Below are 27,068 nucleotides of genomic sequence, written 5' to 3' on the forward strand. Positions count from 1 at the left end.
TTAAAATTCAGATCCTGTGTACCATTTTTTCGATAACTTCAAAAAATAATGTAAATAGCCCATTATTCTCATTAAGCGTCATCTAGATCGCTATTTTAATCTATTTTAATCTTATTGTATTTATTTTTCATTTACATTAACACTTTGAGGGAAGGTACATATATGTACCACGTTCTTTCTCAAGTTTTTTCCTTTTTCTCGTTGTATTTTGCAATACATTTATACTTTTAAGTACTTTATAGATTCTTCAGGGCTCATATATTATGAGATACTTATGAGAAAAAATAATTTAAATATAAAATACATGTTTTTTTTTCAAAACAAATTGGGTTATTCTTAAAAGGAGTCTCCAAGTGCTTAAAATTTGTTTTACCTGTACTTGATATTGAGTACCATCATTTTTTTTAAGTTTTTTCCGCACGCTCGAATTTTCAAAAAAATTCTTCAAATTTTCCAAAATTCAAACTTGATCTAACAGTCTCCATATTACGTCCGCCATCTTAAATTTTTCAATCCTGATACAAGAATCGTAATTAACGATCCCAAAAAGCGTTAGATTGTCTATCAGTTTTGAAAAAATTTCAATAGAAAAGTGTTCCCTTCAATGAGTTAATGATGTTTGCACTTTTTCAACTTTTATTTGTCATTGGCAGGAATTTCTAGAAATAACGTCTCACGTTCTTCTTTCTTACCGTATTGTCGAAATTTTTTTTTTTTCTCTTCAAAGAACATCTTTCAATTTCCAGTATCATAAAATACGACGCCTATCCTAATTTCAGCCCTTTAGAATATTTTTTAGAGGTCGCTCATCGCGATTCTCTATTTCCCATTTAAATAATCCGGGAAGCACATCACTGGCGACTTTTAAATTTTGCAACTCGTGGACCGGTCAATGTAAGATAATTCCCACAACAGGTGTTTGTAGAAAATCGAGTGCTCTATAAAAAAGGTCTCTTGCCACTTTTTCAGCGAAACTGTTAGATTTATCACGATACGTTATAGGAACTTTTTTGAAGATCACGTCATTCTTACAAAAATTATCTCATAAAAAAATTCAGATTGTCATAAATTAATAATTTACTGTATTCCGAATTCATTGTTTGGAGGGGAATGACTTTTTTCATTGAGTGGGGTCATCTTGACAGCATGCATTATTGAAAATCTGCAAGCGTACATATAGAAATGAATAAACATAACAAACGCCCATATGAAAAAAAGAATGTTCATTTCAGATTTTTTTTTAACAATCTGGGAAACGTTGGCGGTGTTCTTGAACAACCTTCATAAAATGCTGCAATTGTTCCTCATGATTCATTAAACAATGATTATATCGTTCTATTGACGCAATACTACACTCTGCAACACCGTTCACCACCCTCAGATTTGTAAAAAAATTCCACATTCTCTTTATATCTTTGTGGTTAGACCACAGTGAAATATCGACTCCCAGGAAGTCGTGGGGTACATGAAAGTTTTGAAAAATGTCAGCGAATCTTTAGATACAAACTCACTTAAATCCTTCCTTAAACTTTTTTCTAATAAATCAGAACAAAGCAAAGTCAACCGAAGCGAACGCGTAAAGTGAAGTGGAGTGAAGTAAGCAATAAGTCTTTCCGTTCCGCCGATAACATAGGACCTACATTTACGGTGTAGCTCCAGGCGATTTTTTTAATAATAAAAAAAATTATTTGACAGAGAATTAAAAAAATTCTAACGTCTTTTAGAATCTCCATCCATAGTAAACATTACAAAGTATTTCCAAATAATAAACGCCATTCGCCTTCAAACAATGAGTTCGGAAAGCAGAAAATTATTAATTTCTGACAATCTGAATTTTTTTTGAGATAATTTCGATGAGAATGACGTGATTTTTAAAAAAGTTCTTGCAATGTATTCTGATGAATCTAACAGCTTCGCTGGAAAAGTAGCAAAAGTTAAAAATCTACTATCGGTTCAACTTTGACAGTGAATAACTGTTGAAAGAGAATATTTATTACCAAATGATAAGAGATTTTTTTTATAGAGCGTTCGATTTCCTACAAAAACCTGTTTTGGGAATGATCAGACATGGACCAGTCTGCAGGTTGCAAAATTCCAAAGTCGCCAGCGATGTGCTCCCCGGGTTATTTACATGGGAAACAGAGAGAATCGGGATGAGCGACCTCTAAAAAATATTTTAAAGGGCTGAAATTTGGACAGGCATCATATTTTATGACACTGGAACAATTGAAGGATGTTCTTTGAAGACAAAAAACAATTTTTTTATTGACACACCCTAATGTCTGTAAATCGACAAATATGGGGCCGTCGATCTAGACATCGAAAACCGTACAGAAATATACCTGGACATAAAAAACTATGGAGCTGCCGACCTAGACATTGAAAACCGTAGAGTTTATCTGGACATCAAAAGCTCTGGAGCCGTCAACCTAGATAGCGAAAACTATGAAGAAATATACCTGGACATCGAAAACCATAGAAAAATATACGTACAATGGAGTTGTCGGCCTAGAGATCGAAAACCGTACAGAAATATACCTAGACATCAAAAACTATGGAGCCGTCGACCTAGACGTCGAAAACCATGAAGAAATATACCTAGACATTGAGAACTATCAAGCTGTCGACCTAGACGTCCAGAACCGTAGAGAAATGTATCTAGACATCGAGAACTATCAAGCCGTCGACCTATACCAAGAAAACCATGGAGCCATCGACCTAGACATCAAAAACTTTGCAGCCGTCGACCTGGATAACGAAAACTATGGGGAAATATACCTGGTCATCGAAAACTATGAAACCGTCGTCCTAGATAGCAGAAACTATAAACAAATATACCTCGACATCGAAACCTACGGAGTCCTTAACCTAGATAGCAAAAGATATGAAAAAATATACCTAGGCATCGAAAACTATGAAGCTGTCGACCTAGACATCGGAAACTGTAGAGAAATATACCTAGGCATCGAAAGTTATGGAGCCGTTAACCTAGATAGCGAAAACTATGGGGAAATATACCTAGACATCAAAAACTATGGAGCCGTCGATCTAGACATCAAAAACTATGGAGCCGTCGACCTAGACATCAAAAACTTTGCCGCCGTCGACCTCGATAGCAAAAACTATGAAGAAATATATCTAGACATCAAAAACTATGAAGCCGTCGGCCTAGACATCGAAAACTATGGAAAATTATACCTGGACATCGAAAACTGTGGAGCCATCAATCTAGATAGCGAAAACTATGGGGAAATATACCTAGACATTAAAAACTATGGAGCCGTCGACCTACACTTCGAAAACCATGGAGCCGTCGATCTAGACATCAAAAACTTTGCCGCCGTCGACCTCGATAGCAAAAACTATGAAGAAATATATCTAGACATCAAAAACTATGAAGCCGTCGGCCTAGACATCGAAAACTATGGAACCGTCGACCTCCTAGACCTCGAAAACCATGGAGCCGTCGACCTAGATATCAAAAACTTTGCCGCCGTCGACCTAGACATCGAAAACCATGAAGAAATATACCTAGGCATCGAAAACTGTGTGAAAACTGTATGAAAACATACCTAAACATCGAAAACTGTGGAGAAGTATACCTGGACATCTGAAACCATGGAGAAATACACCTAGATATCGGAAACTATGGAGTTGTCGACCTAGACATCGAAAACCTTGGAGGAATATACCTAGGCATCAAATAACATGGAGAAATACACCTGGACATCGAAAACTATGAAGCCGTCGACCTAGACATCGAAAACCGTTGAGAAATATACCTAGACATCAAAAGTTATGGAGCCGTCAACCTCGATAGCGGAAACTATGAAAAAATATATCTAGACATAAAAAACCAAGGAGAAATATACCTAGACATCGAGAACTATGGAGAAATGTACCTAGATATCGAGACCTATCAAACCTAGGCATTGATAACTATGGAGAAATATACGCAGACATTAAAAACTATGGAGCCGTCGACCTAGAGGTCGTAAATCACGTACAAATATACCTAGACATTGAAAACTATGGAGCCGTCGACCTAGACGTCGTAAACCACGTAAAAATATACCTAGACATAAAAAACTATGGAGTCGTCGACCTGGATGTTAAAAACTATGGAGAAATGTACCTAGACATCGAAACCCAAAGAAAAATATACCTAGACATTGAAAACTATGGAGCCATCGACCTAGACTTCAAAAACCTTGGAGAAATATACCTAGACATCGAAAACTATGGAGCCGTTGACCTAGACGTCGTAAACCACGTAAAAATATACCTAGACATAAAAAACTATGGAGTCGTCGACCTGGATGTTAAAAACTATGGAGAAATGTACCTAGACATCGAAAACCAAAGAAAAATATACCTAGACATTTAAAACTATGGAGCCGTCGACCTAGACATCAAAAACCTTGGAGAAATATACCTAGACATCGAAAACTATGGAACCGTCGACCTAGACATCAAAAACCTTGGAGAAATATACCTAGACATCGAAAACTATGGAGCCGTTGACCTAGACATCGAAAACCAAGGAAAAATATACCTAGACATTGAAAACTATGGAGCCGTCGACCTAGATAGTGGAATCTGGAGCCGTCGACGTAGACAGGAAGTAGAAACGTCATCCTGGGCATCGAAAAACATGAAGTCGTCAACCTAGACAACAGAAGCCATGTAGTTGTTGTCGATCTGGGCATAAAAAATCACTATTAAGTCGACCTGGATTTTGACTACCACAAACCGTCGACCTCGTCACTGAAATTTGTAAAATTAACACGAAATTTCGGACCTTGAGAAAATTCGTATATTTTCATAATCATCCTACGATAAATCTATTACCATTCGAAGTACGAAATAAAAAGCAATTCGCATTTCAATTCAATGTAAATATTATTTCCTATTTTCGTGCTGAAAAAAACTGGAGCCTGAAAAACATGGGTTATGTTATTTTACACTCGAATACGAATACTTTTTTATTTGAATGTGCTGTTTCTCTGTGGGCCATGTAATTAAACGCTGTTGGTTGATATAATCAACTGCGCATACACGAACTGTCAATCTGACAGTTGAAACTATCAAACTAAGAGCAGGACTTTAAATTCGAGATTTCAAAGCGACCAATCACAGCACGAATAAAGAGGCTTCAAGAGTTCGATATTTCGATATAATTCGATACATTTCGAGCTCATGAACTTTTTATTAGAGGATCCGGTAAAAGATACGTTCGGATTGACCGATTCTGCGAACAGGCGTGATTTCCTTCACAATCTGGCTGATCCTGTCCAACATTGACGTAGAAGTCGATATGACCAAGAGCTTCTTCGATGCCCAGGAAGCCTGCATCCGTGTGGATTATTTCGAAGTATTGCGCACCCCCTTTAGAAATTCTCCGACCCTCGGGGGCGAACGAAAACAACGGTAGCACTGGGTCCAGTCCTGAATTGAAAACAGTAAAAACAATGATGACCGTAAAATGGGTTCGAAATGCATGAAAAATCTTCGTTCATTTCCATTCAATTTAACCGCGGAAAAAATTTTTTGGAATCGCACCATAAACGCTCTTAAGCAATCCGTACAATGCGCGACCAGCGATGCCCATTACGTGAGCACATCCTCACATTCCCATCCTCGCTCGATCGTTTCACCGATTTTAACATCAACGACACGGACTTGCGACGCCGAGATTGCGTAAGAATTCATTGATATCGAGCTCCAGTCAACAACGACCACGCTGTAACCGCCCCTTTTCAAATACGCTGCGAAGAGAAACATTTTTTTAGCCCTTAGTGTGCACACCTTCACAGCGAGACATTTCGTGCACATGGGGTCACTTCGACCCCAGGTCATTTTTGACATCGAATATCTCGGTAACTATGCGCTTTTCGGAATAAAAGGTTTAGTCACTTTTTGCAGCGAATTGATCCAACTTTGAGGCTGCAAAGTCGGATTTCCAAAAAAATCTTTTTTCATTCTTCAAAAACGTGCTCAAAGTTAATAGTGCGCATAAAAACCACTTTTTCGGTTAAATCTCTCGTAAAAAATTAAATTTTGAGTTTTGAAAAAAATCCTTACAGAGTTTTACAGACAAGGATCCATGCTTTAAAGGAAAAATAGTCCACTTTGCAACTTTTCCAAAAAGTCGATTTATTTTGGAGTATGAAGTGGCTATGCTCCCTACTTTTAGAGAGGGGATAACGATTTCTTAATATTGGGGGTTTTACTTATGAGATACTCATCTGTAAATGCTATTCATGTGAGAAAAAAATTTTGGGGTCAACCTGACCCCAGATGCACACTAAGGGTTAAGTGATTCGCGATTCTGCCGTTTTTAAAGCTCCATGAGTTTTCGTTCATTTTTTTTCGAGTCCTCACCGTCGACGATCAGGGTGCACGATGGATTGGACTTGCTGTTCATCCATCCGTGGGTTATAAAAACAGCCGGAAGAAAATAATTCCAAGCACCGGATATTTTTTTCTCGAAGGTTGTTTAATTGAAATTCAACGTTCCGGTGTCTCTTACTATGAAAATAAAATTTCACTTCGCCCCCGGACGTACAACCTTTGAATTTCTACCAAAATATGAGTCTTCAAAGATAGAAAAAAAATGTTTGTTCTTGTATTTTCAACTTCAAAAATAAAGCCAATGAATTCGGGAATTTTGGATCGTAAATTTGCATCATTTATTAAAAATTGATAATGTAGAAAAAATATTTTCCTTCATCTTTTTTGAGGATGAATAAATATGATTGGAATAGAAAATATTTCAAATTTTCAGTCCATTGCAAGTTTTCGTATTATCATCTTTCCATAAATGTAAGACAAAGTGTTGGCTTTTTTTATCTATTCAAAAAAAAAAAATCTTTCGAGTTTTTTTATTACCATTGATCCATAAAAAAGATATCAGAAAAATAATTTTCTGATTTGTTGTGATAATATCGGTAAACACTCGTTCCATGTTGATGTAATTTTGCTCGTCAATTTCGACGATTCTCCTGGTCACGAATTTCGGTGAGCTTCAATATTTTTTTCCTTCTGTACCGAAAATTCTTGTCCCTTCCCATAATGCATTTGATTTTTTGGAATTTTCATGTACAACTACCAGAATTTTTAAGTCAGACGATAAGAAAAATTAACATTTTTTCTATCCAACAGCCTTTTGAGCGTGCTTTATTTCCTTAGAAGTTTCATCTTCCTCTGCAGCTGACTCAGTGAAGCCATTTTTCATCGTTTTTTTTCTTGATTCTTTGTAAATGTATTGGCGAAAACTTGACAAGCAGAGAAGCTCGAAGGGCTCCGAGATTTTTCGACTCCCACGCACTATTCGTCAAAGTCTCAAATACACGGGCACCTGCAGAACGATCATTCGTCCAATCAATTGTCTGGTCGACGCAAAATGATGCCTTTTACGATCCTCCATAATTAGGAGTCTCATTATTTTTGAATTGGCGGTCGATCCGCGCGGGTGGAGCTCGACTTTTTGGTGAATCTTTCACATTTGAAGTTTGTATATTTGTGTACACATGTAAACACGCACAAATGATAAACGATAATGGACGTGTTGAGAAATCCAAGAGATAAAAAAGCGACGCGAAGAGAGAGAGAGACGAAAACGTCGATCGAAGGTCTCTTACGTACGGAGATAAATGCAATCGCGAAATCAACTCGACCCACGCCACTAATGGGCTGCAAAGACGTGCTTAAAACCGTCTCCCCCAAATCCTCCGGCTGAGTCCTTCCTCCTGCTCTGCCAAACATTTTCATTTATTCTGCCGCTCTCCTCGTTCCGCATGCGTGAAAAAAGACATAAATGTTTAGAATTCGAGAGGGAAAAAAATTCCAATCTTCAAAAAGGGTGGGGATCAAATGTTGGAATGACTAAAATTTCGAACAGCTAAAATCTCGAATTTATAAACTTCGAATGATAATATGGAGACGGATCGATTCGACTAGAGCTTTGAATGCCGAAAATAAATAAAACAGAAACTGCAGGGTTCGAAGAACGTTTACATCGAAAATAGAATGTAACAATCGCCCATAGGACGATGATTAAAATATCGATTTTTCGAAAATTCAACTATCACTCTTTCGATTCATAAATTACTACAGTCAACGATACTGTGAAAATTCACAATTTTGAAAATATAATAACGAAAGACCAAATATTACTCAGGTTGAAATACTGAAACACCAAAAAGTCGAACGGTCAAAATAGCGAAAAGTTAGAAAGTCGATCGATCAAAATAAAGAAATGCAGCGGAGCTCCAAACACACGCGTCTCACTCACTCACTTACTCAGACCGGTGATCTCCAATTTGAAACATCACCATTTTGACTTTCGCCTTTTCGAGCTATCGCTATTCTGCATATCTAAGTTTTATATAGGCTCGAAAAATTCACTTTCGATTTTTTGCTACTCTATATTCTGGTCTGTCTGTAAAACAATTACTCTCCATTTTGAATTCGAAAATATGAACTTTTGACATTCGGATGGCCTGTTAAAATTGCATTCGAAATGAAAACTATTGAAATATATATTTTCGGGTAAATATGAATTCAAAGAAGGAATTTTTGATTAAACACGCAATCTGCTGAATAGTCCATCGGGAATAAGAATTTCGAATTACTTATTTTTCTCCAAACTGATATCACAACTTTTAAAATTTCGAAATATCGACCGTTCTACAATTCAGTTATTCGACATATTGAACCCCACCCTTCAAAAATATGGTTCTTGAGATCGGTGCCTAAATTTTTGTTGACATTCGATTAGTCTGATCAGCAAAGATAAGATCGAAATTACTAATAATTGCGATTGACGACGACTAAGTTTTTAACGTAAAGATTTTATTTTACTTAAACGAAAAATATATTTCATTTCATTTTTCTCTCCTCGCGTGAAGAAATGATTTTTCTGAAAATATTTATTTCCAATGACAACAAGATTCGTCTTAGTCTCGGTAACGAAGGTTCAACTGGCACAGCAATGGTCTGAAATAAATGAAATTTATTTCTAAAAGAAATTCCACTTCTACAACACCGCATATCTTAATGTTTATTTGCAAATGGTCGTTTCATGTATAAAAGGTGCAATAAAATGCTGTAAATGTGCTATAATTAAAACGTAATACATGGCCCATCGAATATCGAATATAATACCCCCTGAAAATCTGTGGCTGGGAGGATACTCGAGAGAACGGATGTGAGGGAACACGAGTGACCGCGAGACCGCTCGGTTTTGCGTCGAGACAGACGAAAAGAGACGCTTGCACCGGCCCACAGCACGACAGGTGCCTCGTTCGTACATGTGTCTGGATATATCGTGAGTCTCGTTTTACAAGATTTCAGGCTAAAAACCGTTTAGCCACATGTATGTTTATCGAATATATGTACAAACATACTCGACGAGGCGATTCTTACGTCAGTTGTGCTCGCGTGGAATTTGGAACCCTCGATATCCGGCAACACATTTTTTACATAAAAATCTTCAAAATTTTATGAGCTAATAAAATTTTAGTACTGAATTTGCATTTTTTGCTCCGTACACGGCTCCTTTGGCAATCTGTTTTGATTGGGTTGACTTTGAGTAACGATTCATTGACAAATGTAAAGATTTAAATTTCAAAAAAGTTCGACAGTTCTTTGTGAGTCGGTTCCGAATGAATTTTTATTCAGAAAAAATGGAATTTACGGGATTTGGTCTTTTTTCAAATACGCTTTTCCCGTAATTTGCACGAGAATGACGCAAATTTCCTCTTTTTTGTAATTATCTACAAATTTTTTATCGAAGTCGATATTTTTCAGGCCAGTTTAGCCAATTTTTCTATGGTTTAACGATTTTTTCAAAAATACTCTAATTCGGTACGAATTCAGGGACTGAAAATTCAATTTTTTTTGTAGTTAAAAAAATGTTTCGTGCAATCGTAATATTTCAAAAATTTTAATTTTCAAAATTCGTTGAATACATTGAATTCTCAAATATGGGCGTGGATAATAATCATACAAAATTTACTGGAAAGCATTCACTGTGTTCTTCCAGAACGGATGAGGGGTCAGAGTACACTTCCTACGCGGCTCTCGACTCGCCTTACAATCACTGGTAAAGTAGCGGAGATGATAGCACATCGAATGTACTGTATCGATGAAAATCATAATCTTAACATCACTTTTTCGGTGTTGTTGAAAAGAAAATGCGATAACTTTGTCTTTCGACATTTTTACCTACTAAGAGAATGTTTCAGTTCGATAAATTTTGGAGGATCAACTTATTTCACAAACGAAAACCGTTTTTTTTTCACTCTATTTAATTTTATTAATTTTATTTTCCAACCAGATTCATTAAAGATTTTTTTATTTTTTTTTTTTTTCTTACTAAATTTCAGTTCGACAAGCTCGCTCAAATACACGAAAGTTTATTGAATCTGAGTTGAATGCTGAATTAATCCGGGAATAACGAGTAGAAAATTCGTAGTGTAGATTTTCATTGATTTTTTAAATATAAGTAACAAAATTTTACAAAAATACTAATCAGCCAAAAGGTCTCATTTCCTTTTGCAAATCAAGAAGGACTTTCGATACGTAAAGAAAAAGTTTCAGGTATCTAAAAATATGTTGATAAGCATCTTCGAGCAGTTATTATTAATCCCAGGAAATTCCGAGCCTCAAATGTGGATGGAAAATGTCAGCAGTAGAGTTCTGAAAACGACTGAATTTTTTCGTGATTTTTCTTAATGGCGAAATTACGAATATTTGAGAAATCTGAATGTCCTGCCCCAGGAAAATAGGCCGGTCAATCAAAATCGATCCAAGTGCGGTGAAGGTTAAGTGAAACTGCTGCAAGTGAAATTAACGATACGTCAATCAGGAGAAATATAGTGCAAAGTTGCCTTCTCAAAGTTAGGCAACAGACACACGAGAGAAAACGTCTCAACGATCTGAAAAACACAAATTAGATCGACGATTATTCATCGCTCGAAACATATTTTGCTATTTTTTCTTGACGTCTCCATACTCGAGTATCGAAAGCGCTAATAATCGATTGAGCCTTGAATTCAGGTGAATGAAATACGACAAACGGACACGCCCAAACAAAAATTATCCCTTTCTACAAAAACGCTTCGTTTCCACGCTCCAAACTGAATTCTCTGTGTACGTTACCTCAGCCGAAATACGTCGATCCAAAGCACCCATCATACCCACTTTGAATCTGATCGCGGTAATGAAACGAATTGGCGCGGAACAATCGAGGAGTAAATGACTCAAAATAAAGGGCATGCACAAAAAGTTTGACACTGATGATCGCAGCGAAATGAGACAACAAAATATTTTCGAAATAAATACCAAATTATTTGGAACCGCTGAAACGATTCTCGTTCGTCCAAAAAAACTTCACCGCACCTCAAATTCGAAGTTCATAAACTCGAAATTTGAGTCATTCTACAATTTAATCCCCGCCCGTCTCAAGTCCATTTTAACAGCCACTTCGTCCAACAAAATGGATCAACTCGAGTATATTTTCCTCAATAAAAACTCGTTTGTCCAAACTAAATTTTGACCGGCAACATTTACGCCCACATATGCCGCTTACTATCCTTGACCGCACTTGCGCAAGTTGATCTTTAGTAAACGTTCGGGTAAAACGGTGACGTGTAAGTTGGTGCTCCGATACATGCAACTTCATATTGAACACATGTGTTTAAAAGCCCCCAGCTAACGCGGATATAGGATTTTTTTCAAACGCATATAATATATTTCTTACGATTTCCCGGACACCCGACTACGAGATGTACTGTGACGAACACACGTGTTCGTCACTCTCCTGCTATATATAGAAACGTATGCGAGGATCCGTGAAAGGGAAGGTCGAGCAAACGCGATCTTCTCATCTCGTTGGTAAGCCCACACTCGCAAGCGTATACTCGGTGCAGCTTCCTCTTCCGGTGTGTGTCGGTGCGCGCATGTTCGGCCCACGAGATAAAAGATTGAGCGCATGGTGCAGCATGCGTCAGGTGACTATACTTGTATATTTCTATCACTATATTTCTACGTGAACAATGCTCGACAAAAGAAATTGAGGGAGTTGAGACGAGCCCCGGCGTGAATACTCTTCGGTAGGTGGCACAGGATGCTCCTCCAGGCCTCCCCTCTTTTTACGTAAGCATGCATTTAAGGTTGATGGCTGGCGGCTACGTGATTTTTGCAGTAACCGTATTTTTTGAAAATTTCAAAAGACGAAACTTGCTTGCGGAAACAATAATTTTATTATTTTACAAATATAATTGGTAAAGAACGGACATTTTTATACAATTTTGTTATTAAAGAAAAGTCTGAAGAGTTCATTTTGACTAGCGTGGTGCAGCAGGCTGCCGCTGCTGTTGATGTCACGCTGTCAGTTTTGTTTACAAATTTTATAGGTTATGAAGTGAGTTTACTGCCCAAAGTAGTATTGCAGTGGAGGAAAATGAAAAAATGAACGATCAAAAAGTTTACCGGGATAATAATCGTCGTTTTGAAAAAATTTACAAAAAAACGTGGCGAAGCTAACGAACGACAAAATATGACCAAAAGGTCGAACTGACGTCACGTGCGAACGTATATTGAATGCAGCGTTGTCAAACGTTACTGATCCATTTGTCGTCTAATCCGAATGATTTCTTATCAGATATTTTTTCATATTTCAGCCGATTTTCAATGGTAAGGTTTAAAAACTAAAATACTCATGCATTCTTGAATATCCACGAAATACAACGATCGATTTTTTTTTGCGAAATCTTGGATATAACTAACGAAAAAATTCGATAACTTTTGATGTGTGTTCGGCTTTCATATGCCGGAGTGACAAGTGTCAGAAAAAAGTCGATATTCAATAATTAATTTGCTGCTAAACTACACGGTAACTAGCGTCGAAATTTTACAAATCTATCCAGTACATATTCATTTTTGCCCACCGAAAATATCATCGCGTAATCAATGCTTGAAACTTTTGTATCCAACCTGTTTGGCGGATCGTGTTTGCGCGCGAAGATATCGAATTCCAACGATTTTTTAAGCTCGTTGTGCTCCTAGCGGAGAAGGTTTTTCTTCAAGTTTCTCAAAAACTGGATGAAATATTTTGCATTTTGGAAATTGCTGGAAGTTGAGGAGAAAATAAAATGCGAACTTTTGCGGTAGCGGTTTATTGGGCCATTTTAAATAGTATTCTGGTTGTGGGTCGTTTCTCAATAAACCAAGCTTTCGTCGGGTCGATAAATCGTGGCGGACAAACTCATCTAGAGTTTTGTTAATTCAACGACGTTTTTGTCGGGGTGAGCAATATTTATTTGAAGCAGCGAGTCAAGGGACTGAACCAACCACATTTCTTTTCGTTTGTTCAATAAAAATTGTGCTGAATCAATTAATTTGTTGAATTTTCTTTCTCGAATCCAACGAAAAAGTTTGTGGAATCCACAAGACCGTTGAATCCAACAATTTTATTGAATTAAAAAAATTATTGAATTACTTCCGTTGAATTCAACGACAATCCTGCTAAATTAACAAAATTCCTGAATCATTATTATATTGGATTCACAGAAAATTCTTTTGAGTCAACAAAATTGTTGAATTGTCTTCGTTATTCCATCAATAAAAAATTTGATTGCACCATCAAATTCTGATTCCAGTCTGGAAATTTTCAGCATGAATAAACGTGTGCAATAAACTTTTAACAAATTTTTGTACCATGATCCAAAACGAGGGTGTTTCAACAATTTCACAAGTCAAAATAACATTTGTTATATTTCCAATAGATTTTACACTCAATTTATATTTCTACAGTTGCGTATATTTCATCAAATGAATTATAAATATTTTTCATTCATTTGATCACGAGATAGAATCATTAATCGGAAAATACACGTGAACGAAGAACAAATTTATAAATTCGATTATGCAATTATAGATTCGATGATGCACTTATAGAAATAAGATGATAAATATCTGTGATTTCAATTGACAAGCTCCTAGACGTCAGGCCTGGGCTACGAAGATTATGGACAGAGGATCTCGATCACTGCGATGTACAACGAATCGCAACGAATATTATTCAACGTGATCGCGTCATTATAAAATCGAGTCGTATTTCTGTCTCGGTCGTCACGGATCAGAAATAAATTGAATCAGAATAAATGCTCGTTACAAATTGCCCAAGAAATTCTATTGAATGCCTCATCGTTTGCCAGCAGTTAAGGTGACTCCTGTACTGCATGCTAGTCAAACGAGTGCTAAATTTTCAAAACGCTTTTAGACCAAGTGCAACGTACCGATTAAACTTATTTTTAGTAGATATGCATTTAAGCATGTGCTATTTACGTGAAAAAATATTTAAAATGATAGTTTTGCAAAACTATCAACTGATAGGTGCAAATTTCCATGATGACAAATTTTCACAGCTATTTTTCAAAGAATCATCTGTATTTTTAAACCGATTTTGTTGCACCAAGTCTCATTTCGTTCCTCAACTGATCCTCTGCGAATTCACCACGTAGATTTTCCTTTAAACTCATTCCTGAGAGAAATTATGCGAATGAAAAAGTTTTTTCACTTAATTAACAATTGGCTGCAACAGTGAAACGATCGAGTTAAAAAAACAACTACATGGTGGAATCATAGAGGACCGGTTGACCAACAAAATGAGACTTGTTGCAATAAAATCGATGAAAAAACGCAGATAGTTCTTTGAAAAATACCAGTGAAAATGTGCGTCAGCGTGGAAATTTGCATTTATCAGTTGATGGCTTTGCAAAACTAGCGTTTTTAATACTTTTACATCTTAATAAGATATGCTGTAATACGAATCCACTAACAATACATTTAATCGGTATACGTTAAACTTGGTCTAAAAGCTTTTTGAAAATTTAGCACTCATTTGACTAGCATCCAGTACAGGAGTTACCTTAAAAAATGATATTTTACCAAAAAAAAAATACAATTTTTGGCAAGTAAAAATCTCGGTCAAAACCTGTCAGATGGTGCGCTCGTCACCCACGCCCCCACCGGTGCTCTCGCTCGCCGATAAGCGAGATCGTGTAATAGCTCACTTTCGGTTCGTTGTTCCACTGTTATGCAAGCTATAATAGGCTAATAATGGCCACGGGGCCGGTGCGCGAGAGATTTCTGATGAGTATATACGAGAGGGATGGATATTTAAGGGGAGCTATATCTATATGGAGGTGTAAATTTTCTTAAGGAGTATTGGGCCATAAGAACGCGCAGGGTGGAGCCGATCACGATATCGAGAACTGACGTAAGCATCTCGTTTTGCTCCTCTCTCGTGTATTTCAAGATTGCCAGACGAACTAATCTCGCCAGCAGGAGAGACGCAACATCACGATTCCGTACGAAAATATTTGGGTCACGATAAAACCTGTTTTTTTTTTGTTTTTTTTCTGTTTTTTTTTTTAAATGTCCGCCAATTACTGTAATTCGGAAAAGATTGATCAGTTGAATTTTTGTTCTCCCTTTTTTTTCTTCATTCGTCAGTGTTTTTTTTTTATTTTTTTTTTTTTCGTCAATAAATATCTCTTCGTGTCATCAACTTTGCGCATAATAATGCGTGCCGAATTGATGCGAATCTATTCCAGACGCAAGCCTCACATCCGCAATGCCAAACATTCGAGATTCGTGAAGAAGCGGATCGTTATAAATTACATCACGCGCTGCTAAGACCGTAATCCGGATTTTGACTTGAGGTCATTAATTTCCTGTCACATTTATCAGCCTCCGTAATCGATTGGGGCACAAAAAATGGAGCATTTTGCTCCGTGCGCACTCACCAGCCAACGTTTCTCCGTGTTTCGTAAGTGATTTCGTTACAATGAGAAATCACGGGATTAAAAAATCCGCTGGGGCGATAAAAAGAGTGGATGGAAATGAGCAGAGCCGACCAATCAAGGATTGAATGAACACACGCGTTTCCAGGCACACTTGACAGCCTTTTTTTACACGCAAAACAACTTGCTGGAATAATATTGTTGTCCGTATATTTCCGGTTCCATCGATATTCGACGGTGCAAATCGTTTTGGGTCTTTCGAATTTTTTCAGTCGGACAAATGTTTCAGAAGATCTCGGAAACCAAGTTTTGCGGCTTCGCTAATCTGTTTAACTGATCGAGAAAGCTGGGCTGAGGAAAACAATTTTTCTAACTTTTCGAATATTCGCTTTTCAAACGATTATTTTCGTAGTTGAAAATTGTAAATTTTTCGTGCAGTTCTTTATAGGTAAAAAAAAAGATTCTTGAAAAAAATGAAAATTTTGGGAAAAATTTTTAAAATCAAGCGATCATGTTTTATTCAGTTGAGTAATATTTGAAACAATCCAAGTCGAGGAAGACGAATTTAAAAACATGTGAATCCTACGATAATATTTCGGAGAGTTTGAAAACGTTTATTTTTTTATTTTGTATTTTCTCTCATAACGTCTATTTCCGCCTCCCAAAAATCCGACTTTTTTCATTTTAGTCTAAAACGATTCGTGAGAGAATCGATGAAAATTGAAAAAAACATTCTTCAATATTTTCAATTTACCGTAATTTGATTGGGATTTTTGAAAACTGGAAGAACGATGAGCTGAAAAAACGATGCAATTTTATGAGTCTTTTGAACAAAGGTTCATCACAAAATATGAGTGAGACCAACACGAAAATAATTGACATGGATTTCGAAGCAATTCAACAAAGGCGATAGAGTGTTGAGTAGGCTGATGTAAAAAAAAATATGGATTAGTACAATACATAAAAAAAAAGTAATTTTCCCAAAATTTAAGATCGTGCTCAAACCACTTTTCAATATTTTCCTGTTTTTTCTCAGAAATCGCAGAGCAAAAATTTTTTTTTTGCTCCCATAGCAAAAAGTGTTGGTGCTCCATGAAATCATAAATCTAATAAAAAATGTTCACTCTCAAAAAATTTAAAGGCTACCTCGCATAATTTATTTTTTTTTTATATAAATTTAGCTACAAATCATGAGATTAAAAAACGTGTGACTACAAATGGTAATTTTTGTCGTCTTTCCTGAAAAAAAGGGAATGTATTTTGCAAAAACAGTTTTTCAAAATTACATTTTATAACAAATATTTTTGCGTTTTATCGCGCGATTGATTTCACATTTCCTGTATTTTTTTCAGGCATCGTACAAAAATGAAAACATGCCAAATAAAGCTGTGTTTTGCCGAATTCCAATTCTTTATTTCAAATTCTGATATTGCACCGTAGAAGACGTTAAAATTTGGAAATTCTCCAGTTTCCAAATGGGTTATAAAAATAGATAAAATATTTTGACCGAATTAGAAAAAATGAAAGACTGATGGATGCAAAATCGCAAATATTTTCCATCAAACTTCCAAAATTGGTGTCTCATCGTTTTGGCAGATATAAAAAAAAAGTTAAATTAACAAGATCGAAATAGATCTATTGTAAAAAATTGGCATCCTGTGAAAACTCAAATAGTTCGATTGTAAACGAACCGTTCGGAACTAAAAATTTTTGCGATTTTGCATTCATCAGCTTACATTTATTTTCCATCAAAATTCAGTCAAAATATTTGACTAATTTTTATAACAAATGGAAAAAGTAGAAAATTCTAAAATTATAATGTCCTCTGCGATGAAATACCAGAGAATTTCAATTCGACAATATTTTGAAAAACTGTTTTTGCAAAATACTTTCACCCCTTGTTTTGGAAGGGCAACAAGAACACTTATTTGTAGCCACACGTTTTTTAATTTCATAATTTATAGCTAAATATACAAAAAAAAAGAAATAAATTATGCGAGGTAGCCTTTAAATATTTTTGAGAGTGAAAAATATTTATTAGATTTATGATTCCATGGAGCACTAACACTTTCTGCTATTGAAGCAAATAAAAATTTTCTCTTCGCGACTTTTGAGAAAAAAAACAGGAAAATATCGAAAAGTGGCTTGAGTACTATCCAAAATTTTTTTTAAATCCGCAATTTTGGAAAAATTACGTTTTTTTTCATCTACTAACGATTTCCGTAGGAGTTCCGAGAAAAGAAATATCGATTTTTTTTGCATCACCCTGGTGTTGAGTGATGTATAACTTGGCCAACGCCTCTCGTAATTTATGTGGCTTCTCCTGCAATTTCGATGGGCGTTCACCATCGCGCACCGACTTTTCTCCTCCGGCTAATTTTTTTCATTTTTTTTTATTTCCCCTTCTTTATCGTGTGCGCGCTCGGGCTCGCGCGAGCAAATATAACTGACGAACGAATGCGGTCGTTTCGGCAATTCCGGGGTGGGATAGGTCACGAATTCTCGGATTCTCAAGCGCGTTGCGTCATCGAAACGAGAAATCTTTGGATCAGCTGTTCCTCGCGATCCTGCTCCGAGTATCTCCAAATACCAGTAGCTCAATTTGATCGTCGAGCTATTGGGCAATCCTCTCATTTATCGTGCCATCCCGAGCCTTTAAAATCTTTTACGTCCGAGCGATGAGTCAGTCGTTTCATCAACGTTCGGCTATAATTCGTTCAACTTTTCATCAGGTTGAATAATTTCAACTGAAAAATCAAGAAACGTAACGTTGTGTTTTCCAATATTCGGGAAAAAAATGATTTCTTCTGTTTCACGATGGCAGAGCATAAAAAAAATGTTCAACTTGTTTTTTTATTGCAACTTCAATCCAATGCAGATTGACTTAAGAAGGGATCGAATAGGAAGAAAAAAAAATGTAAAAATCATCCAAAATTTTCCTCTTTTCCCATATTTTCAAATTTTTTCAAAATTTCTCTTTTTTAATATTTTTTTTTTTTTTCATTCAAAAATTTTGAAAGGATTCAATTTTTTTTTTTTTTTTTCTAGAAGAGATGTAAAAAATTGGGACGAAAAAAAAAATTTGGCAGTTTTTCGAGTTCCCAGCGTTTTAATGAGATCAAATAAATAATTAGAGCAACCGCGGACGATTTGTTGAATGAACGGAATATTTCTTAGGATGTATACTCTACAAAAGCTTGGTGCGAATTGGTTGGAACTCTTTTCTCAGCGAAATTCAAAATTGAAATCGAGCCCCCGAAGAGAAGTAGTAAAATTTCGAAACTCCCTAAAAATTGAATGAGGAAGAAGAAAGAAAATGGAGTCGAAAACGCACCGAAAGTAATAGCGATCGTAGGAGCCAGAAGCCGAAAATTGGCCGAGTCATCGAAACAGTTACCGTAAGACGCGTGCGACTCCAAAAGTTAACGGGCTCGTTAGATCGATTATAGAAATTGTTAAGGAATTCGACATGCGCCGTCGAGGAGAAAAACGATCGAGAAATCGGGCGAAGCGATTGGTCGATAATGAAGCGGGCACCGGGACGAAAAAAAGAACGGAAAAGGGCAAAAAATTGACACCGAAAATGGAATACACGCCGAGGCAAGTTCTCGAATGTGAGTCGGAAGAAAAATGCCGAAGGTGGCCACCGGACAACCCGTAATTAAATGAGGTTGAGCAAGCCGTATTTTCTCTCTTATTCGCGTGCGCGCGCGCGCACGCGCGGTCGCAACGCACATACTCGTACTCGCTTTGGCGCGTGCGCATAATGTACCGAGTGACTCGACTAAATCTTCCTCGATCTTTCTCTCGATCACGAGACTTCTCTTTCACCCATTCGATTCACTAATAAAGTAGCAGTGCTGCTCGATCGCATTGCTCCACAGTCGCGGAGCTGAGCTTGCCCAACGAATATTCATAATTCAACCTCAAATTGACCCGGTGGAGGCAAAACGGATTAACCGAAACGACGCTCACCCAGACAACGAGTCCGATATCCAAAAAAAATTTATTCCTCACACCGAACTCTCTCGTGCGCGGCGCAGGTTCAATATTAATGGAAGCTTCACCTGCGGAAAGGGAAATCGTTTGAATATGAATTGTGACCTCAGCGGGCAATCTCACTTCCTGACGAATTCATTGAAAATCAGTACTTTTTTTGGGTGGGGTTCGAAATTTCGAATAACCGAATTGTAGAATGGTCGATATTTCGAAATTAATAAATTCGTCATGTAAGATTGGAGAAAAATAAGTAATTCGAAATTCTTATTCCCGATCGACTATTTAGCAGATTACGTCTTTAATCGAATATTTTTTCTTTGAATTCACATTTATTCGAAAATATATATTTCAATAGTTTGCATTTCGAATGCAATTTTTACAGACCATACGAATGTCAAAAGTTCATATTTTCGAATTCAAAATGGAGAGTAATTGTTTTACAGACAGACCAGAATATAGAGTAGGAAAAAATCGAAAGTGAATTTTTCGAGCCTATAAAACTTGGATATGCGGAATAGCGATAGCTCGAAAAGGCGAAAGTCAAAATGGCGATGTTTAAAATTGGAGATCACCGGTCTGAGTAAGTGAGTGAGTGAGACGCGTGTATTTGGAGCTCCGCTGCATTTCTTTATTTTGATCAATCGACTTTCTAACGTTTCGCTATTTTGATCATTCGACTTTTTAGTGTTTCAGTATTTCAACCTCAGTAATATTTGGTCTTTCGTTATTATATTTTCAAAATTGTGAATTTTCACAGTATCGCTGACTATAGTAATTTATGAATCGAAAGAGTGATAGTCGAATTTTCGAAAAATCGATATTTTAGTCATCGTTCTATGGGCGATTGTTACATTCTATTTTCGATGTAAAGGTGCTTCGAACCTTGCAGTTTCTGCTTTATTTATTTTCGGCATTCAAAGCTCTAGTCGAATCTATCCGTCTCCATATTATCATTCGAAGTTTATAAATTCGAGATTTTAGCTGTTCGAAATTTTAGTCATTCCAACATTTGATCCCCACCCCTTTTTTTTATTTTTATTCCTGGAAGGATGAAAAAATCGATTTTATCTTCATGAAAATGACCTTAAAGGGTCTTAAGTAAGTCCAAATTCAATGAGCAAGCATTTTTTGAACCTTTTCACTCTGACTCACTCGAAGGATTTGGAAGCATTGTCCAATCAATCCAAAGCATATTATCGCAACGGAAGAAAAAAAGAAAAAACTTAATCACCAGAAATTTCCGCGACCCTTCATCTCCGGAATTCTTTGAAAAATAAATAGAATATAAGCGAACGGTCAAAGGCACTTTGCTGAAAAGAGTTTTTTCATATCTGATCCGATCGTGCGACGCGCTTCGCTCGCGTCGTTTTGCCAAATCATAAAAAAGCAGATTCCTCGTTCCATTGAAATTCGAAACGAATCGGTTTCGTGGTTTTCCAAACACATCGGGTGCGCTGGACATCCGGACAATTCCAAACTATAGTTAAATTCCCACGAAAATCTTTCACGCGCCAATAGTTTATTTTTCATTCTAAATAAAATAATAAATGAGACTCTCTTCTGCTGCGGCCAAATTTGTCAGTTCCAAAACAAACTCGTTTGAAAAAAGAACAGAGAAAACATATTTTCAATCGAACGACAAAATTCCAATTTTTCCATTTCCATCTCTCCATCTGCCCGACACTTTTCATCTTTTTTTTTCTATCCCCAAGTTTCAACGAGTAGCGTGTGAAATTCCAGCGATTCCGGGACCCGCTGCGCTCGCGATACGGTATTCGAAGCGCGGACGTGCAAGGCAAGCATAAAATAAAAGTAGCTTCGAGCGTAATCAGGAAAAGTTGGTATTAATCATATCGAATGGACGCAGCAGGGGGTAGAAAATAAGACGATGCACGTTTCACCTGCAATCGCTGGAAGGGTAAAAAATCTAATAGCAAAGCACTTGGCATTAGCCCGTACGATGAAGATTTTCTCGCGCTTGATGAGGCGGCTTCACCGACGTGCGAACTCGCAGACTCCCGTATCTGACCCCTCGCGCTGACCTCACTTGGCTCCCCGGCGAATAGAGAAGCACACAGCGGGAAAAAGGAAGAGTGCATATAAGAAGAAGAATAACAAGATGAAGCGTAACACAAGAAAAAGGAGGATGACCGAGAGGGAAATAGCGAGGGAGAAAATGAGAGATGGAACGGCGCCAGAGGAGCGAACACCATCGCGGATCTCTCATTCGAGGGAAGAAGTTAAGAGCCGAGGTAACACGTCTTGCTTTATCGGATCGTTCCTATCAACGGGACTTCTAACCAATATGACTGTATAAAATGTGCTTTAAACGTAGAGGCATTTTAAACCGCTTGAGCATTGCCAATGAAAACTTGACCGTTGAAACAGATTCATTTTGTTGGGATTGAAATTTCATTGGAAATGTTTGTGCTCGCTTGGGAATTATTTCGTTTTGGCAACTGGTCGATATACGAAAACTTTTAATCAATCGTTTGAACAAATCTAAATGGATTTTTATTCCAACTAGCAAGTCACTTTTGGCAAGTGGTTGATGAAACATTTTTAATCAATAAAATGCACTGGGGACAAATCATTTTTTTCTGACTGCGGCAGGAAATTTTGTTGGGACAATTGATGGACAATCATCAAATTGTGTGAATGATAATCGTTTCGATAAATAAATCAATTTGTTTTAATTTGATGATATTTTGTAGCATAAATATACGAGCATGCATTTGTTTAATCTCCAAAATATTTTGCTACACCTCCTCCCAACAGAATATATTTTTCTCCATCCGAACGAATGATTTTCTCCCACTTTTCAGCTCGTCAAAATAGAAAGATTTTCAAGCATCAACATTTTTTTCCCCGCCCCCAAAAAACGAATCTCCTCAAAATATTTTTTCATCTCATTTCAGCGCTCATCCTCGCGCGATTAATAATTTCGACTTTGTACAAAGTTTCAGTTGTAGAAAAAAAAACGCAAACGCGATTCTGACGCTGATGGAATTTTCGTGCGTTACTCGGGGATCACCCTCGCAAGATGATGGTTACTTTCTCGATTTTTTTCTCCAAAAATCCGTTGATAAAACATCGATCGCCTCTGGCAAGACCTGTCCCAATGTCCGGTAGATCGATAACCCGAAGAAAGGACTAACGACTCCGGAATGTACGTCAATAATGGTGATCAAATGTGTGCTACATTCGACAGTGATTGATGCGGTGCTGATTCACATTGAAATGAACAGATGCGGTTATGAATCTTCGCACATACGCGTCGTTTTATTCAACGAGGATCTGCGAGCCCAGTAAAGTACCAAAAATCTCTTTTCCATTAATGGCGACAAGAATAAAAAATATTTAATTCTTTTTTCCAATAACAATGATTAATAAAATTCTTATAAAATCCGTATCGAGTAAACCCGTTGGAAATAACGAGTGAGATGTCGCCTTGAGGAGTAAAACTGAAAAAAATCCCTTTTCCGACAATTTTTTCCGGCTTGAAAAAAGGCAAAAGAATAATAATAATCGGCGGAGTTATTAAGCACATATTTGAGTACAGAAGAAAAAATTATGCTTGAAAACCATTTGAAAATGAATCGATACGAAGGGAATTTGAAAAATATTCATTTCCGAAGTTTCTTAATTCGTCAATAAAACATGGTAAAAATTCAAAAACGTGCACGGAGAGACTTTTATACGAACATTTCGGATGAATTTGCTAGAAAAATTTGCTATTTTTTGTAGCAGCGCTGCTCTATATCGCCATTCTATTACATTTCACCAAAGTGCGACAACTGAGTCTGCGACATTGTCACATTGAACGATTTATCGACATGCCAATGTCACTCGTGTCTTTGGCGAAATGTTAAAAATTGGTCAATTGGACTGGACAAATTGCTTGAAATTTTACCATGTGCCACTGGGTAATTTCCATGTTTGTACTCGCAACGTCTCGTATAATTGGTGGGCGCATGAATTTTGTGTTATTGAGCAAAATTCAGTGTGGTAAAAGGGAAAATACGAAACTATGCAATTTTTCGTATAGCACAGAGAAACGTTATCTTATCTCCTAAATTTTCATCAAATCATTTCATTATTTACTATATTTTTGATTTTTTGTGATAATGGTTCCCCAAACTTTTGCATTATGTGACACACTCCGTAGCGATTATTATTATAATATCGATGTGCTCCGACGTTACTATAAAAACATAGTAATTTTTGCTATAAAGTCTCTCCGTGTGGTCTTCGCAAAGGAGAGCTTAAAAAGTAACAATAAAAAAACGAGTTTTTTCACGCCCAAACAGCCTCCCTTTCCCAGAGTTTCGAAGCACCGCTTCGAGTCACCAGAAAAAAATAGATTTACAAAAAGTAGTAGTCTCAAAAGTTACAAGATTCACTAGGAATCCCTGCGTCTTAAAACCACAATCAGATAAAATCTTTGTCCCGAGGATAAAGCTGCTTAATTGACGTTGAATGTGTGCTCGGAGTACGTGGCATGTGGCCCAATGACTGGCGAGTGTACCAGCCACAGAAGCGGAGCGGGGGGGAGAGAGTATTGAAAAACGTGAGGCGAGTACGAAGTAGCGAGGAAAGTAATGAGGCGTGGTCGATCACCTGGTAGCAGAGGATGAGCAAGCATCGTAGCGGCGTTGCACCGTTGCAATCGTGATGATGCTGCCTCGGCAGTGGCGGCATTGCTTCTTCATTTTGTATGGCTTATGAAGTTCGATCGGATGATCCTCTGGCTCTCGCTTTGCTCTCGCTCTTCCTTTATCTTTGTGCCTCATAGCACGGATGCTGGGGTTACGACCCTGTGCAGCCTCGGCGAGAAGATCGTTCGGTCTCTTTCTCGCGGGCTGCTGCTCACTTTGGATTCATCTCTTCGATGGCCGATGGAGCTATTGCTGAGGCTGAGGCGGAGGAGCGCTGCGCACAGCTTATACAACCTCAAAGCGACTTTCTTTTTCTCTCATTCTTATCCGCATCTTTCGACGGGATCCAGAGGCAAACTACCAAAGTGGACATCCCCGCGTCGCTCTCTCTCTCTCTCTCTCTCTCTCTCTCTCTCGTTGGCACTTAATACTTCTCATTACTCGCTCGTTTTCGCTGGAATTCCCATACCGACGATATAATAATCTCTAACAGCATTTTGCCCGTGTGCCACGACGAGATACGCGCGTTGAGGTGAAAAAGAAGGAACGCGCGTGTGTGCTGCGCACCGTCGCGCGAGCCTTTTGCCACGGCCATGAGTTTCGTCGTCGTGCGCAGCCATATAGCAGCCTCACTTCGGGTGTTGGAAACGAGCGCTGCTACAGCGGAGATGAAAAACAGCAGCAAGTCGCGGTTATTTATCGAAAAAGCAACTTAACTTTTTTCTATTTTCATTATCAAAGAAATTATCAAGGGATTGTTTAAATAATGTGTTACTTATTTGTTGGGATTGATCGATTTTTAATATTATGAATTGAATCTAGGTGCGATCGATGTTAAAGAGCTTTCATTTGATCTTTTCTTATATTTTATTTTCAATTTTCTCATTATTGAATTTACCCATTAGTACAAACTTCAAAGGATTCGCGTTACTATTCCTGAATTCAGACACTCGCTATTCCAGGCATTCAAAGCTTTAGTTTTTCGGTAGTGATCCAAGGAAGTGTGATTTTCGTTAATAGGGTATTTTACACAATGTAAAAAAATATATAAAAATGCATGATTATGATAGATTTCGTAAAAACGAGAAACGTCAATATTTATTCATAAAAATGCAATGCAAATATTATAATTCAGTTTTAAAAATCGTCTTTTTTCAACTGTTTTTCAAATGTCGAAAACGCCATCCGCCATATTGGATTCCAACGTGACGTCACTCCGATAGTAAACAATCTAGATTCTTATTGTGGGCTCTGTGTTATTTTGAAATTTTACAAGTTATTATGCGCGTTTGTGGACTTTTATCATTCGCATTTGATTAAAATCGCATTATGGAAAACGGTTTTATGAAAGCAGATAGTACAAATCTACCAATGATAAATATGTCGATGGTGGCGATGAATCCACTATTTTTGTGGCATTTTTACACTTGTATTATTGCATTCAGGCACGAGACACCAACGATATACCACTATAACTCATTATTTTTACAAATCTTATTACTCGGTCTTTCGCAATTGTATTGTTTACTAACGGAGTGACGTCACAAACCGAAAAACCATGGCGGCTAGCGTTTCCGCGCGAAAATTGAAAATCATAAATAAAAAATAGTTTTCAAGACAGTTTTCGGTCTTACAAAATTGAAATAAAAATTCTACTGGTTTATTACAATCACAGGATTATTTTAAAATAGTTTTCAAAAAAAAGGTGTAATACCCTATTGTTGTTTTCTCGACAACTAGACGGCGTAGATCCTACAATAATTCCGGGAGTAGACGCACGCTGTAGATTTCTAGCATATTTCCAAATTTCGATTTTCGTTCGCGCGAACTTCCTTAATCTTCGTCCCTTTTCTTATCATTATTTTCATCATCGTCCCAGCGTCGAATTTCTACTTTTCGTAAAGGAACATTTTTTCTGTATTTTGTCGAAAAAAATGTTTTTACGGTGAGATTATTGCATGTGTGGCCTTTCGTCGAAAGATCGACGATCTCTGTTGATTTATTCTCATCAGCAGATCGCAGGGGTCCGAGATCGTTCCGCGCGAAGGAGCTCGTGAAACTTGATCATTCGCTGCTTCGGCATCTCCAACTATAGAACTTGACATTAATTAATCAACATTTCACCGAGTTTCAAAGATTTTCATTTTTTTTCGAGATGAATCTTGTCAACGCGGTATCGAAAACCGAATCTCAGAGTGCGCTCCGGGCTCCAGAAATTTCTTGAGTTTAATGACAACACTTTTTTCTAACTTGGTTGAAATTTCAATTTATTAATCTCGGCTTTCCCAGCACCGGTGGGTGGCCGGTCAGCGCTCAGCTTCGGCCATTTCCCAAGCTCAGTAGCCTCGGGCCAACTCCACACACTGGGATGGGTACATGACCCCTGCACCGGCTCACGCATCAATCTCTGCGTGAGCAGGAGTTTAGCCGAGTTCCTGGTCGCCTCGAAAGACTTAAATCGTGCAATGCGAACACTGGAAGAAAGAAAATTCATTCCAAGCTAAAAAACGACTCGCTATGAACCAAATTTCGGGGGCAAAATTTTTCAGCGTTAATTATAATAATATCAGAGGAGTCTCGGAATCGATAAATATAA

At 37.3% G+C, this 27,068-nt stretch overlaps 1 protein-coding gene and 1 long non-coding RNA gene across 2 annotated transcripts in view; both read right to left on the reverse strand.

Moving 5' to 3' along the window:
* Nucleotides 1–27,068, reverse strand: part of LOC122418142 (uncharacterized) — a 117,445-nt gene that overhangs the window by 67,036 nt on the left and 23,341 nt on the right. The gene's annotated exons all lie outside the window — the stretch shown is intronic.
* LOC122418141 (pancreatic lipase-related protein 2-like) lies at nt 4,799–5,744 on the reverse strand. Its single transcript, XM_043432200.1, has 2 exons — nt 5,563–5,744; nt 4,799–5,448 (listed from the first exon to the last, which is right to left on the reverse strand). Exons 1-2 carry the CDS (start codon nt 5,609–5,611, stop codon nt 5,198–5,200), a joined length of 300 nt encoding a protein of 99 aa, XP_043288135.1. The 5' UTR covers nt 5,612–5,744; the 3' UTR covers nt 4,799–5,197.

Source organism: Venturia canescens, chromosome 11 (genome assembly GCF_019457755.1).
Source record: "Venturia canescens isolate UGA chromosome 11, ASM1945775v1, whole genome shotgun sequence".
Taxonomy (NCBI): Eukaryota; Metazoa; Arthropoda; class Insecta; order Hymenoptera; family Ichneumonidae; genus Venturia; species Venturia canescens.